At 39.7% G+C, this 14,996-nt stretch overlaps 1 protein-coding gene across 2 annotated transcripts in view; it reads right to left on the bottom strand.

Moving 5' to 3' along the window:
* Positions 1-424: 424 nt before the first annotated feature.
* The window catches only part of baiap3 (BAI1 associated protein 3), a 57,426-nt gene continuing 42,854 nt past the window's right edge, over positions 425-14,996 (bottom strand). Inside the window, exons 17-34 of one of the 2 annotated variants that reach the window (XM_058378366.1) lie at positions 14,580-14,670; positions 14,436-14,492; positions 13,088-13,185; positions 12,732-12,783; positions 12,493-12,644; positions 12,123-12,246; positions 11,683-11,826; positions 11,485-11,580; positions 10,991-11,326; positions 9,486-9,554; positions 9,299-9,378; positions 9,001-9,109; positions 4,758-4,829; positions 4,594-4,677; positions 4,266-4,386; positions 4,008-4,131; positions 3,710-3,915; positions 425-3,337 (exon numbers count right to left, since the gene is read on the bottom strand). In XM_058378366.1, the coding sequence (XP_058234349.1) occupies positions 3,234-3,337; positions 3,710-3,915; positions 4,008-4,131; positions 4,266-4,386; positions 4,594-4,677; positions 4,758-4,829; positions 9,001-9,109; positions 9,299-9,378; positions 9,486-9,554; positions 10,991-11,326; positions 11,485-11,580; positions 11,683-11,826; positions 12,123-12,246; positions 12,493-12,644; positions 12,732-12,783; positions 13,088-13,185; positions 14,436-14,492; positions 14,580-14,670 (2,119 nt within the window). In that variant the 3' untranslated portion in view covers positions 425-3,233. The remainder of the gene's footprint in view (positions 3,338-3,709; positions 3,916-4,007; positions 4,132-4,265; positions 4,387-4,593; positions 4,678-4,757; positions 4,830-9,000; positions 9,110-9,298; positions 9,379-9,485; positions 9,555-10,990; positions 11,327-11,484; positions 11,581-11,682; positions 11,827-12,122; positions 12,247-12,492; positions 12,645-12,731; positions 12,784-13,087; positions 13,186-14,435; positions 14,493-14,579; positions 14,671-14,996) is intronic. The other variant, XM_058378367.1, reaches the window with a different exon arrangement.

Below are 14,996 nucleotides of genomic sequence, written 5' to 3' on the forward strand. Positions count from 1 at the left end.
GCCTATATTGATGTCAATATAGACAAAAGCTATGATCAATCCAATATTTACGGATCCAGTGCTTTAGGAAAGCTTATTTGGATGTAGTATAATTAAATAAAATTTAATTATATAAATAAATAAGTAAAGACATTAGATGCTGGGGTTTGAGACCTGTGTGTCATGCTAGGTGTTAATATTCACACAGGGGCTAAAGATGTTAGAGAGAAACAACTGCTCCAGTGAAAAGGCTGATGATGCCTCAGCTGGTCCACTGTCAGCTCTCCTGAACACCACATTTCTCAGAGTCTGACCTGGAGGGAGACTGTACACCACAGAAGAGGGAGCTTACCATAAAAAGCAGCTCACCATCTCCACCTGAGCCCTCATAACGTTCCACATTTTCATTTACAACACATTTCGCTTCAAGCCTTTTGTTCGGCTGTAGTGTTTTTTTAAACTTTTTATTGAATACACGCACACATGCGCACACATAATACAGCATTAGTCAAATCACAAAGGACACAGTGAAGTGCCGACAGTTTCAAGTACGACCGAAAGTGTTAAGCAGTGGTGCTGACAGCAGTGATGGTGGACTTCCAGGCTTGTTTGTGTGGAAGGGAAAGCTTGCTTAGGAAAAAAAACCCAAGAGGTTTGGTATTTGGAGGTAAGAGTGGAGGGATAGTGGTGTAAAAGTAGAAAGAAAATCTAAAGTAGTTGAATTGGCAATATTGTGCTACTGCTATCACACTAACATAACAAACCAGAAGGTTATAATTTTACATTCATGGTTGTACGAGTGAGTGGAGTACCGGCAGAGCTGGAATGTTTAGAGAGGAATTTCCATTTGCTTGTTTCCTTGGTGAGTAAAAATAGCAAAGCCGTCACAAAACCCCTGGACACTACTAGTGTAGCTTATAAAAGGTCTCTGCTACATCATTCTGACCTCTGGCTATTCTCTGTGATCCAGGAGTCCACCCGTAAAACCACGGCTACAGTTTTTAACCGAGAATTGCTCAAAATGATGATACTGTACTTCATTGAGGAGGAGAAATGCTATGCTAAGAGAGCTAATACTGGTTACTTGTGAACATACCATTCATTACAATCAACATTTTCATACTTATTTCTGTAAAATCAGGCAAAAGCATATACTAGAGATTTATATCAGTCAGCCAGTCATGTGGCAGCTGCATAAAATCATGCAGATTCAAGTCAAGAGCTTCAGTTAATCTTCACATCAAACATAAGAACGGGGAAAAGTCTGAGCTCTGTGACTTTAACCGTGGCATAAATATTGGTGCTATATATTACCGTTTTTCAGATTTCTACAGACTCTACAGAGTTTATACAGAATGGGCAAACACATCTGACAGTTTTGTGGGCAGAAAACCTTATTGATAAGAGAGGTTAGGAGAAAAATGGCCAGATTGGTTCAAGGAAGGATATAATAAGTCAAATAGTCACTCTGTACAACCGTGATGAACAGAAAAGCATCACAACCCATCAGGCTATAAGTTTATCCTCAGGTGTCTCCTCGAGCATGTCACTAAGTTAAATGATTTGGGATTAACTGCTGCCCTACACTGAGGTCAGTGCATATTTTCACGCTCCAGGACTGATCAAGCTTGACATTAGGACAAACCACACAACTGAAAAATCACTGAACTAAATAGATATAATTAACTATAGAGTCAATAAACAGAACATTAATTTTAGCGACGTCAAAGGGTAGCCTGTAGCCTCATAACGTCCAGACAGAGTGATCTGGTGCCTGCTGGGATTCAGGTACCAGTGTCAGGTGACACAGTTTGCTTTTATCAGGAAATGAGAATAGGATCAGAAAACTTGTTTTCTCATCTGCATGAACAATCCCAGTAATCTATTAGAATTCACTGCTATGTTTGCACTGCTTGGATACGACTGCATTGAGGATTTTGAACCCAATGCACTTGCATTTCTTGCCATTTAATTAATAATCAGGAACAACTGGATTCACACGCATGCATCGTACGTTTCATAAACCGTCGTTCCAGCTCCTTCAGTTTCACTCTAATAACCTTAATATCAACCTGCAGAGCAAACATATCTGCACCCGCAGTGCCGACGGTGCTACAATACACTGACACAAACAACAGGGATGAAAGAGCAAAGTGGAGAGCCTTTAGAGCAGTCACGAGGAGACGACTTTGCTATTTATACTCAGAATGGAGCAATGAGAATATTTCACCAGGGCCACAGAATAATGCCGTGGTGGTCTGGAACATCAGAAGTTTTCAAGGTTTGGCTCGAAATATGCTCCAAGCATTAAAAATCCCACTTTCTTAATCAATAAATCTGTCAAACAAATGGGGAATGTGCTTAATGTTTCAAAACTGGGTTAATTGGGACTGTTGTTAAAACAGGAAATATATTTTAGCTATGCTTAATCACCCCTAACTATATGTCTGTCTTTCTAAAATTCAAAAAGGAAAAGGAGACCACTTGGAACTGTGTAAAATTTGAAGCCCTTTTTTGTAAACTCAGCTGATGCCCTTGTCTCTGCCTGATGCAAAACGATGAGAAAAACCGTCTGAACATTAAAACCAGTACACTGAAGAACCACTTAGCATAATTAAACATTCTTTAGGAAAGACAAGATCTCACAAAAATGCTACAGTAAAATTGTCAACATAGTCCAGTGTGAGTCCAGAACAAATGTTCACAGTTCACAGTTTTCAAACAGATTTGTGAAAGCATTTTCCTCAATAAGAGATTTTTTTTTTTCCGTTCGTAAAACAGACCCTCTCGCTGATCTTAAAAGTACCAGAAACACGTTACAGTGAATAATCTTTTTTATGTCGGTTGAGCGTTAGTCGTAAACATATCGTAATATCTCTTAAACTTCAAATCACAGAAAACTAGACCTTATATAACTTTGAAAATCTAATTTGACAGCTTACCATCTAAACATACTTAAAAATATACTATTATTAAATTAATATAATTCTCACGAGCTCCTTTAGTGAGCCAAATACATTAAAACACAGCACACAAAGTGCTGGACAAGCGACAAAATACTGATCTTTAAACAATTTCATATAGCTCACTTTTATATATATATATATATATATATATATATATATATATATATATATATATATTGGACAACAGTTAAAAATACACATTTAAAAGAGTTTCTTTTTAAATAGCAAACATAGTACAACAGGTATAAAAGCACATAGTTGGCAGTATTGTAAACCACCAATGAAAAATTACTCTTCCTCCATTGACTTCTCGATCTCCTTCAGCTTTCGCACAAACTCTTGAGCTTCTCTGTCTCCTGTCCTTGCCTCCAGCATCTTCATGATTGGTTTCTCTGGATCAGTAAAACACACTGAGTCAGGAAGGAATCTAGTCCAATAAAAACATCTATAAAAACTAGTGATACCATAAATGAATACAGACAATTAAATCCAAAATACAGAAAACTGAACCATTTCTTTATTAAGCCCTATTCAGTTGGATAAGTTTATCAAGAGGATGAAGGTAATCGATATTTTATTCATCTCCTCAGTGATAAAAGTCTCGCATTCAGATGACTACAGGAAGAGTGAGTTTCTGGAGGGTTGTAAATACCTTCTTCAGAGCTTCATGTTAGCATCATGCGATCATATGATCACGCTACATAATAATATCACAAAGGAGATTCTGTATTTCTGCTTTTTTGGAATAAAGTGGGATAACATACCACTCGGTTTCTGGCGGGACAGATGCAGGATAATCGGCTGCAGAGTTTTCCCTGCAGCAGTGGCACTGGGTCGGCCTGGCCAGCAGAAGTCACTCAGGGGGGCCACTGCTTCCCCAGCAAAATCATTGGTTGATAGCCAGTCATAATCCATCACAGTGAAGGTGAGGCAAGCACACCTGTGTCTGTACTGCTCAGGGCTTACATGACTGTGGACACATGATCGAGAGTGTTCCTGTGAAGGAGGACAGTGTTCTATATACCTAATATATGTACCTTGTAGTCTACCAATCCTACTTACAAGTAGAAGAGCTCATCAAAAACCGGGTGCAGAGTTTTGAGCTTCACTTGTGTGCGTTGACTCCTGGAGTTAGGGAAGAGGTGGTGAGGACACAGCTCCACTATGACAAATGGATCACTGAGACCTGAAAGAGCACAAACCATATGATTCTGTAAATCCCAGGACTAGAACTTGTGCCATTTATATTACAGTTTTGATGTAAATGTCTGAGATTTGATTTAGCTGTGCAGGTCAGGGCATGTTACTGTCAAGCTTCACCATTAGCATCCAGGGCAATGAGATCAGCCGCATGCAGTATCTCCACGGTGAGTCTTTGTTCAGGAGCATCGTAGTAACATTTAACACTAATGCGCCCAAATCGACTGTGCTTCAAGATTCTCTGAAATGTAGACAAAGAGTAGTAAATATCATCTATATTAACAAAATAAACAACTGAGAACAAGTGTGAAGCCTGAAGCAAAAGCCATTTTGCAGAAAAGGAAATAATCATGAGAGGAAGGAGACACATTGTGATGACTCAGTTTCTAATCAACACCTTTTTCCCTTTGCAGGACGGGTGTCAAAGCCCAGCAGGGCTAGAGCCTACCTGCTGAGATATCTTCTCTAGGAAGTACTGCTCGATCAGCTCGAAGGAGGTACACTTGTTCAGTCGCAGCTCTTCCTCTAAGACCTGCAACAACAAAGGGGTTTAATCACTAGCAAGTTAGCATGGCTTGTCCCAAAAGTTCAAACAGTGAAACTAGCTTTTACCTTGTAGTCACCAGATTTGAGGTCCTCCAAGAGCAGCCCATCACCATTAGCATGGAAGAACCGCACCAAGGTCTAAAGAAAAAACAGATATAATGGGTTTTCTCCCTAAATGGCCAGACATTTTAGTTAAGGCTCTCTGCTCTCTCCTTGTCCAAGCTGCTCCTAAATGCTGCACCACTTCTCATTAGGATTCGATTCTTCTAGTGCCTTCTATCAGACCGGCACACACACTCATAACAGCATGGGATTCCTGCTTTGCTAATAGACCAACTATATGGAGCACAGCATGTTCACCCACGCAACCTAGCAACTCGTGACTTTTCATACAAATCTGTCCTGCATTCCTGCCAATTCCCATCACTTGGAATCGTACTACTAGCACATTGTCATTCTTGTGGGGTCTCCCTTTAATAACTGGACAAGTGGCTGCCAGGATGACTGATGATTAACTCATTGAACACCATGATGATGAGAGTGGAAACACTGAGTATTAAAGGAATAGTTCAACCAAATATCATTTAAAGAGGCAAAAATTAACGGAAGCTAAAGAGGAGCGCTTTGAAATGAAACCTGACACTTCAGAGCACTTGACATAATTCTCTTCTGCATCTGCAGTCAGATGTTACTTTAATCTTTCTAGTCTGGCTTTTCATCCCATTTTCCTCTTCCTGACTCCGACTTTGCTTTCCCTGCATGGCCCTGTCTGCTTGATCTCCAGGATCTCTACCCATTTTTTTATGATTCTGCCTGATGCTTTGGAGCTACAAAATGCTTGCAACTGCATCCAACCACATCTGCCTTTATGATAAGGGCAACTGTACCTGTAGAAATTATTACTCTGTCAATATTATACCTTCATTATGGTTTTTGGCTCAAAAGTGGTCTATTACATAAAATGTAGCCTTCTTTCCTGACAAACATTTCTGTAACCTTAAATTTGATTTGGAAAGATAATGTTCAGAAATCTTACATTTTGTTTTACTGACTCAATAATGCAGAAGTCATAAAATAATCATCCAATTTTCATTTAAAAATTTGTGTGCCTAAGACAGTAGCATAGAACTGTATAAGAATCAAGTGTTGATGCAGGCACTAACAACACACACACACACAGAGATACAAGGACAAAATACAATATGACATTGCTGTACACTATGCATTGCCACTATGTGTCTTTATTAAGTACTTCAAATATCTGTGTCTGTATTCGTATTCGGATTTAAACTGGAAACTGGCATGCTCCAGACTGGAAAGTCTTAAGTATTTAAGTCAGGTTACTTAAACAAACCACTGTCAAAGAACCCCGAAGGGTGTGCACCCTATCTATATCATGTTAAATCAATATGATCATTGTCCTGAGAGCAAGGCTGCTAGGGTCACCACATTGGGGTTGTTTTGGAACAAAGTTGCTGGTGAAAAATAGCAAGCCCAATTTCTGTAAACAAAAAGGCTACAGCAAAGATACAGTGTAAGTATATACAATGTACAGTCATGTACAGTGAGCCAATCTCTGCTTAAACAAAAGAGTGCACTGTGTCACTGCACGGAGGAATAACTGGTCTAACACAGAACAGACTGTTCCGCAGACTGATAGAGTGCCAAAGTCAACCGCCTGGTTCAGAAATTTGGCCTGCATAACCATATGCAGGAGCCTAGTATTCAGCCACAAGAATCATCAGACCACCAGAATATGCAGGGCGACCTTATCAACAAGGACTTGTACCATTCCTGCCTAAGGTGCCATCTACTATGTCATGATGAACCAAAATGCCTGACATGTACTCTTTCAGATTAGGTAAAGACTTTATCCAGCCATCATCCAGCAGTCCCTGTAAAAAGCCTAAAATCAGATACTGGGCAGCACATCAAGTCTCAGAGGGCCATTTGGATCTGCTACCTTTAATGATTCAACCATTGTGCTGTAGTGCTAGGTAAGGGGTCCTCATAAAGGATTACCATTGGTGAGCCCACTTGAGGACTTTCAGTATGAAGCACAGAGCTTTTTTTTTTTTTTAACCTTTTTTTTCTATGAGCCACTCCATTGAAAGGATCAGACCATTAGGGTGTCTCAGAAGAGACAGGAAGAAGCAGGTGACTCTCCGTTCTTCTTGCAGGTTAATATATTCTGACCTCAATTTGAGGGAACATATAAGCCTTTGACACCACACTCCACCCAGTGAGTGATGTGTCCACGGGACTGTCTCTCTCCAAAGGGGAGCCACTCCTAGGTATCCTTACATGAGAAAGGGTTTATATGTTATTGGATCAGAGTAGAACATTTTAGGGTCCAGAAGTGGGAAGGGCTTGAACCCTAAGAGAGCTGGGGAGGACAACACCAGAGCTGAAGTTTGTACCCTTGCAACATGGTTATCAGAAACCATTGGCCTGATGTAGTTTCCCTTTATTGACAGACTCACTTCCCAGAAGTACCCAAGCATTTGTTAGACCCTTTGTTGTATGGACTCACCTACTTGTAGCTCTGAAAAGGCCTGTGGACTTTCAGAGAACCTTGGAGAATAAATCTGTATTTTGGTATCATAGTGGTGGGCTGTGACTAGTCTACTTTGCTGTGATTGTTTTGTCCAAACCCTCCTCTCTAGGCATGCAGACTTTGCAAACTTTGCAGTGTGGATGCACTACACCAACCACACTCAGCATTATATGCAAAACCAGATCAGCAACCCAGAATTCCAGACAATCTACCTTGCTGTCCAAGACAAAGCTTTGATCAACTCTGTAATGATGGGACTGGCCTCTACCAGTTCCCAAAGATAGCTGGATGGTCACCGAAGAATTACCCATGCATATCAGATGTGTGGCATTATAAGCTTCTAATTCATTAGTATGGCTGCAGTTCAGGCCAGTCCTGTCAGCACCTAGCATACTAACCAGGTGTCATCACATCTGGCCTCAGCATGTTCCTGATGTCCTTTAAAAGTTTCTGCTTAGTTGTTCATTTATTTCTTGCATTGATGTATATCAAAATTATACAACCAATCTGGAGTCCCCCTAAGTGCTATGGAGTCTGGAGATGAGCACAACAACTCAGTTGCATGTAAATGCTCAGAATGGAAAAGTCTCCTGGATGTGGTAACAAACATCCTGTCTTGGTGCCTGAGAGGGCCTTGAACCCTGAGCTATCAGGAGGACTCCGCCGAAGGGTATGAGCTTATAATGTGTGGCTTCAGCCCTAATATGAACGATTTCAAAGTTATGATGCCATCCATGCACTCAGAGACCCTTGAAAGGTTTTGTTAGTGTTGTTAACTACAGTATGTGAGGGAGACAGTTGGACGTGCATACTGCTATCCCATCATCTGAAGCCAAGTTCTATAGTTGAGAGAGTGGCTCAGCACAAAGGAAATGACTTGGCAAGGATGCAGTCGGCAGCACACGGCAATGGAGAGACAGACAAAAGAAAATGAATGGGCACAAATACGCTCCTATTCTGTGAACCAGTGTGAGCTATAACAACGCTCTAGCTATCTATCTCAGACACTGTGAAGTAAAAGCTAACAGGCTAAGCTCTTATCCAGAGTCCTTAAATGTATCTTATTTATACTACTGAGCAATTGAGGGTTAAGAGCCTTGCTTAGCAGTGGAAACTTAGTGGTCCTGGGATACAAACTCACAATCTTCCATTCAGTAGAACATCACCTTAACCACTAAGATACATTCTATCTATCTATCTATCTATCTATCTATCTATCTATCTATCTATCTATCTATCTATCTATCTATCTATCTATCTATCTATCAGAGCTTTAGAGGACAGAAAAACTGTAACCGTCATTGAATCACAAGCTGCACAGGATAGCTCTAAACTCTACATGTGGTCCAGCAATGGTCTTTGTTGAGTAGAGAAAAGAAGTAGAAGTGACAGGCTATAAGGTATTTATAGCAAATACTGTGTCACTGTCAGTACTGCTTTCAGAAGGTCTCAGCATGGTGCACACGAGCACAAGAACATATTCAGGGGTGAAAGAGAAACACACCAGCACCAGCCATTGCAATGTGCCAATTTGCCTTGCCTTTCAAATCAATAGAAAAAATGGACTTCTCCCTAAAAAGGAGAGCCAAACCAGTACAAAGCAAACCAGTACAAAGCAAACCAGTACAAATGGAGAAGGTCTTGTACACTGGTACCCAACACCTTCTCAACACCTTCTAATTTCTGCACTAAAGACTACAAGACTAAATAATCTATCTAATAATGTAAACTCTAATTCAAAAGCTCACTGACCTCTATAGTGTATTGGAACCGTGTATAGAACTCCACCTGGACACCTCTGTTCTCTGCCACTGAGTCCAGGATCATCCTCAGCAGTAGCTCCCAGAGACTCCAGAGAACCCTGTGAAGGCAAACAAAAATCCCACATTCATCACAGTAAACAAGCATGCAAGCAGAACCCGAACATCTACATTGCATTCACTTATAACAGCCACTAATAGATTAAACACAACTCCTCAATATTGCTGTTATTTACAATGGCTACATGCCAAGGTATAATTACACGATTTTTCCTTCAGGGAAAAATTACCTTGTCAGGTTCTCCTTCACCAGTGACTCACTGAGAATGACTAAGGTGGAATCTAGGAACTTCATTAGTGGAGATACAGCCTGGAAGAGGTTACAGCACAAGAGGTCAGTGATGTGTATCTCCCTGGAACTTACAGAATGTTTACATACAAATCAATCAGGGAGGGGAAATAAAACATTCTACTCACATCATCATTATTAATGGTGTCTGGAGAGAGGCTGATGTGCTGAATGTATCTCCTAAGCTCAGGAAGCATCTACCATAGTAAGTCAAAATGGAGAATGTCACAAAAGATGGCAAATAACAAACCTCTACACCATGGGTGATGCCAGGGGTGGGTTTACTGTGCTGAGACTTTCCCCCCCTTTGCTTCATTATAGTATTTAATCCATGCAATTACAGATCTGCTTCTTACTGAAACACTTCAGACAGTTATTGTGTGTTCACCCTGGCAGTGATTATTATATTTTTTTTGCCTCATGTCACTCTAGTCGCATTAGGGTGGGTGTTCCTGTCTTGAGTTACTGCCTGTTGCCATGGCATCGTGTGTTTGGCCTGGCAAGTGCAATGTAACGACATAAACTACTTAGTGACTTACTGAACATTATCAGCTGTCGTCCTGCTAAAAAATTCGGGATGGAAATGCTTGTGTATAAATTGCATCAGTGCTTTAGTGTATTATTGTCTATTAGTGTCAGATTTAACTGGAAAGGTTTGCTCTTTGTGGCTGTGGGTGTCTGTTTGCAGCAAAAGCACCATGTTGTATTTTAGGAACATCCAACACTCACACCACCATCCCTCACAAACACTGGTAGTAGATTTTTTATTCGTACTCTTTCATGTAGCCAGTGATTGCTTTATCTATTATCACAACAATGCCATTAACAATGCATTAATGCATTAATTTTGATTTACTTTTTAATTGCACATAAAACGATAACAGAAGGAGCAGAAAGAATGAAGCATCATGAGATAGATGACAATAAAGACAGATGGAATACAAGATGCAGAAGGTGAGCGACAGACATGTCTTACAGTCAGAAACATATTACACAAGCCAAGAGGAAGGATGAGATCTGTAGACATGCATAAGTGTTTTTCATCATTTTTAGTCAGTCTTTGTTTTCTTAAACTTGTCCAGTGAGTCTGCAAGGTATAAGGAGTGAATGCAGGGTTTGAGGACTGGGGTAGTCCTACTTCTTTGCTTTTATGCGTAAATAAATAATTGTAGTTTACATCAATATCATGGAAATTATTATGAGATTAAATAGTCGGAATTATTTAGCAAATGAAACTGTATTATACTTTTCCATCAAATTATAGTACGAGGTCAGAGATCCGCTTTCCATTTACATATAAATTGAAGGTGGGGAAGCTTCACTCTCCCTTGAGCTTTTCTTCCAATTTAACCCATTAATTCATTAACACTCTAAGGCTTCTAATCATTTTTGCATTATTGCATTAATCAGGATAAGTTGTTTTGGCTTGTGCAGCCCAACAGGCTTATAGTTTCTAGCCCTGGCTATCGATCAACCGTAGCACTGATCCTGCTCTTGTGAAGAAAGGCTCTTTATTTATATCTTTGCACTATAATTGCTTCAACAGTCATCTCCAGCATCAGAAACTAGACGAGATAATGAAATATTCAGATGAACAGTCAGATGTCCCTGTCTGATGGTGCAGTTGAAGTACCTTATCTGTGAGGTGTGTGATTAGCCTTTTAGCCTCTCTCTGCAGATCCAGGTCAGCATTGTACAGCTGGCCATTCAAAGCCTTGTTCACTTGCTCCTTGCCTTCAGCTCCACACGACTCCTCCATAGCCTGCTCCACAGCCCTCCAGCCCAGCTCGCGTGGCAAGCTGGACAGATATGTGCGCACATGCTCTGTGTTGTTAAGTGCCACAGAGAGCTGGCCAAAAGCAGGGAGCGGGAGAAAGAAGAGGAAGATGTGGGGAAAAAAAAGAAAAGGTGGAAGTAAGAAGAGATTTTTTTTAAAAAAAAAAAAGATCATAAGCAAGGTTAGAAAGAACTGAGAGAGGGGTTCAGATCAGAGACAAAAGAAAAGAAAAAAAACATCAGAAAGCAAAAGAATTCCATCGAAGGAAGCAATGATGCCGAGGAGAAAGAACTGTACTGACATTTACTCTTTCGGAAATGAAAGCCCTCTTCACTACTCAGGCGCAATACCTGCATGATGAAGGTCCGGTGGTCCTGACCCAGCTGGTTCCTTTCAATTTTGCGCTTCAGGAGCTCTGCATAGCACACCGCCTCACTGCACAAATTCTGCATGGAACAACATCATCCGGAGATCATTTCTGCATTCCTAATATGATTCACTTGCATGTCTTTTTACCTGATTGAAATTTTCCAAAGATGTGAGCTTACGTCAGTCAAGCGAGTGATGAAGATGAACGCCCCTGCTGAGTCGGGCCAAGCCAGCTGGGTCCAGAACTCTTGCACCTGGCTGAAGCATGTGGTGACCTCCACTGCTGACACACTGTGTTTGGCGTGCTGCTGGACCGGCTCGAACTGCATGTGCACAAACATATACAGAATTATAATATCCTGCTTTCTCTCTCATGCTCTCACACGTACTCGGAAACTACACATACCCTCAAAAGAGATACACACTTAAAGTTCATTCTGCTCGAATTTGAGATATTTCTGTTCTAACGAGAAGAAAACTGTTCAATTTTCACAGCAGAGGAAGTGGAAATCAGAGTGATTACAGCCTTCCAGTGCCGTTGTGTCGATACAGACTATATTTACACGCCTCAAAGCTTATGCAATCAATCCAAGGATTTTGAATATTTTCTCCAACTTGCCTGGTCCATGTCCACGGCTTTGCGAATCCTGTCAATAGATTTCTCGTGCACAATCTGCAGCCATTTATGAATGGAGGATTTGAACCAATTGTGAAAACCCGTTAGTGCCAGCATCTTAGTGTCTCTATAAAGAATACACACACACACACACACACACAAAAGAGATGCCAGTGTCTGAATCACCACTTATAAATAGCACTTAAGAATCGTGACAGAACATTCAGCATCAATTCAGAAGATTAGCTGCAAGAACTTTCCATCTATGAGCCGCATATGGTCACGATGACTCATGTTCTTTCATGGAGTCTAGTTTACAGTGCAGCAATCATCTGATCCTTAGAGATGGATTCAAAGGGCTACAGTGACTTACTTGAGAGGCAGAAACTCCCTGAATCGTTTGAGAGTCTTCAGAGATATGAAGACTTCGAACAAGGTTTCCCCCATCGTCTGCGAGAGACGATAATTCTCCTGTTCCAAAGTCCCACAAACACGCTCCATTGCGACACTCACATCATCAGCCACCTGGATAAGGACCACAATCTCTCTGTTTATTAGTCAATCTAATGATCATAAATCAGAGATAGACAGAATTCACGTTTGTGCACGTACCAGCTTCTCTAACTGCCGATAGGAGATGCTGAAGAAGTCCACCTTCACCGAGCTGAAAGAAACAATAAACTGGGTTTCTCTCTGACACCAGGCTTAAGAGGATGCTGAAGTGTTTAACCTTAGCTCTTAAGCAATACACTGCTGCTTCTCAAGACCTAGCCACGGAAGGCTTTAATTCAGACCCTCATCAAACATGCATGACATGCATCTGGTGAGACGAGACCTTTAGGAGTGGATTAATACTCAAATAAGAGTGCTAAATTAAGGTTGTAATTAAACTCTGTAGAAGGATCAATCTCCAGAAAACAAAGCAGTGTACTGAAGGTCTCCAGAGCATTAGTATGATGAGGTGTTACTCATGAAAGAGCTTGTTGTAGACGTTCTGTCCTCGTTGAACATCGACACACACGGCGTCCACCACCAGAACCAGTCTCTTCAGCTGCTCTTCAACAGTCTGCACCAAAACAGCAGAATCACACAGCAATCAGTCGACAAGCTCGGCTTCATCCCTGCGGCCTGAGCCTGAAAAATTACTTGCTTTTTACAGCAAGACATCCAGTTTTCTAAAAATAAATTGCACAAATTATGTAATGTATTCTAGTCATTTCTAGCACTGGAAATTCCCTGAAGAACTGTTGTATTGACTAACAAATAATTTTATGAGTGACAGTAAAATATAATTACAGAGCTGAGCTTCCTGCCTTGATTTTATTGCTTTTGGCAGGATATGCTGCATTCTTACTCCAGGTGAATTAAAAGCTGTGATATTAAAGATGATACATTATATCTGAAGACTTCAGGGAAATGTGATTCAGAATCTTTTTTTTTTGTTTATTAGGTTCAGGAGACTCCATGCTTTTGTCTTCAGTTAAACTGTGGAGAACATTTCTGTAGATAGAGTAGTTGCCGGGTCCAGCCGTTTACTCCAGAATTTGGAAACTTTGGGCTTGTTGCTAAGTTCAACCTTTAGACTGATGTTTTAGTATAGTTTAGATTTAATTAGTAATTTTGTAAATATTTTGGTAATTATTTTTGTAATTTTGTAATTATTTTCAAGTAATTGTTTTTGTAATTCTGTAATTATTTCTGAGCAATTTTGTAATTATTTTGTAATTATTTTTGAGTAATTATTTTTATAATTATTTTTGTAAATTTGTAAATATTTTGGAGTAATTTTGTAATTATTTTTGAGTACTTATTTTTGCAATTCTTTTTATTTTGTAATTATTTTTGTAATTTTGTAATAATTTTGTAATTATTTTCAAGTAATATTATTATTTTCTAATTGTAAATGTGTAATTCACACCTTGTATATTCTATTTTTTTCTTTTTTTTCTTGAATATATCAAGCATTTGATATATTATTTATCTATAGATCCTATAAAGCAAGATTATTTCTGGGCATTCTTGTAATTTCAAACTTTCAGGTTTCTTATTGTCTTGGCAAATAATTTTGTTTCTTCTAATTAATAAATGATAAAATAAACAAATGAATAAAACAAGACTAGTTAGAAATAGGTTTAATAATCTAATATTTTAATTATACTAGATTATATTGGAGATATTGATATATCTTATATTAGGAGATATAGGTATATCTAAGTATTTTAGCTCTTTTTGAAGTGTACCAAAGTTTTTTGACAAATTTATTGTTAAATCTTCAGAATTTTAGTGTAGAAGATTTTTTTATAATTTGACACTTACCCCTTCGTCTGGTTTAAAGTGTGAAATTGTGGCTTCGTACCATTCCACTGTGCCTTTCTGTAACGAGAGGGACAAACATTTCTGAAAAATCCCCAAAAAGCTTGACATGAACGACTTCTTGTTGTTAATGAGGGATAATTCTACCTTTATGACAGTCGCTATTTCCAGGTGTAGCTCATTGCGGTTAGGACAAACCGCTTTAAACGCTTGCATCAGCTGCATCTGTCCGACAGTCCTGAATCACACGTGGGCACGATAATTACACAGAGGCATAAACCGAGACGTTTTAGATGCAGAAAAATCGAAGCATGATTTTCTAACACACACTTGAGCTTGCAGTACTGCTCACATGTGCACTCTGACTGATCAAACAGACCAGAGGGACCCAGCTGTCATCTCTATCAGTCTATTTAATCAGAATGCTGGTATCTGTGTGTGTGTGTGTGTGTGTGTGTGTGTGTGCTCATAGTATTGACTAGTTAACTGAGACTAGTGCACTATACTACATTTAAGAGCAACCCTGGAAAAAGCTCCACAGGATATCAATTCTTCCTATCCCCT

Source organism: Hemibagrus wyckioides, linkage group LG24, assembly GCF_019097595.1.
Source record: "Hemibagrus wyckioides isolate EC202008001 linkage group LG24, SWU_Hwy_1.0, whole genome shotgun sequence".
Classification (NCBI taxonomy): Eukaryota; Metazoa; Chordata; class Actinopteri; order Siluriformes; family Bagridae; genus Hemibagrus; species Hemibagrus wyckioides.